This window comes from Cariama cristata, unplaced genomic scaffold (genome assembly GCF_000690535.1).
Source record: "Cariama cristata isolate BGI_N322 unplaced genomic scaffold, ASM69053v1 scaffold32219, whole genome shotgun sequence".
Classification (NCBI taxonomy): domain Eukaryota; kingdom Metazoa; phylum Chordata; class Aves; order Cariamiformes; family Cariamidae; genus Cariama; species Cariama cristata.
The window spans coordinates 1,835-2,242 of NW_009637942.1; the positions used below are offsets into that span (position 1 = coordinate 1,835).

The 408-nt window shown below is 64.5% G+C and overlaps 1 protein-coding gene across 1 annotated transcript in view; it reads right to left on the bottom strand.

The window, feature by feature from the left end:
* Nucleotides 1-408, bottom strand: part of LOC104168080 (sodium-coupled neutral amino acid transporter 3-like) — a gene marked incomplete at its 3' end in the record, with an annotated part of 3,366 nt that overhangs the window by 1,391 nt on the left and 1,567 nt on the right. The window contains exon 3 of the mRNA XM_009708537.1: nt 85-258. Coding sequence (XP_009706839.1) covers nt 85-258 — 174 coding nt within the window. The remainder of the gene's footprint in view (nt 1-84; nt 259-408) is intronic.

The window sequence follows — 408 nt, forward strand, 5'->3', positions numbered from 1 at the left end:
ACCAGTACCAGGACCACCCACCTTCATGGGGGGCACAGGGTAGGGGCTCACCCAGAGCCCCAGGGATGCATCCCAGGTCCCTACCTGGGAGTTCAGGGTGAAGAAGCTGGGGATGCAGGTGCCCTGGTCAGGCATCTGGAGGACAGTGTAGCCGTTTTGGTAGTCGCTGGTGCTGACAGGGGTGACGTTCAGGCTGCCCGTGAGGTTCCCCTCCTGCTCAGGGAGCGGGCAGGGGATCTGGAACTTCTTGTAGATGACCTGGGGTGGGGGGACATGGGGACAGTCAGGGCTTGGCACCACCATCCCCTAGCACCAACTGCCCAAGCCGGCACCGTGCCTGGCTGGAGGGTGCCCCTGCAGGGATCCCTCTATGGGGCACCCTTTGTGGCGATGCCGGCCCCTCAGCCT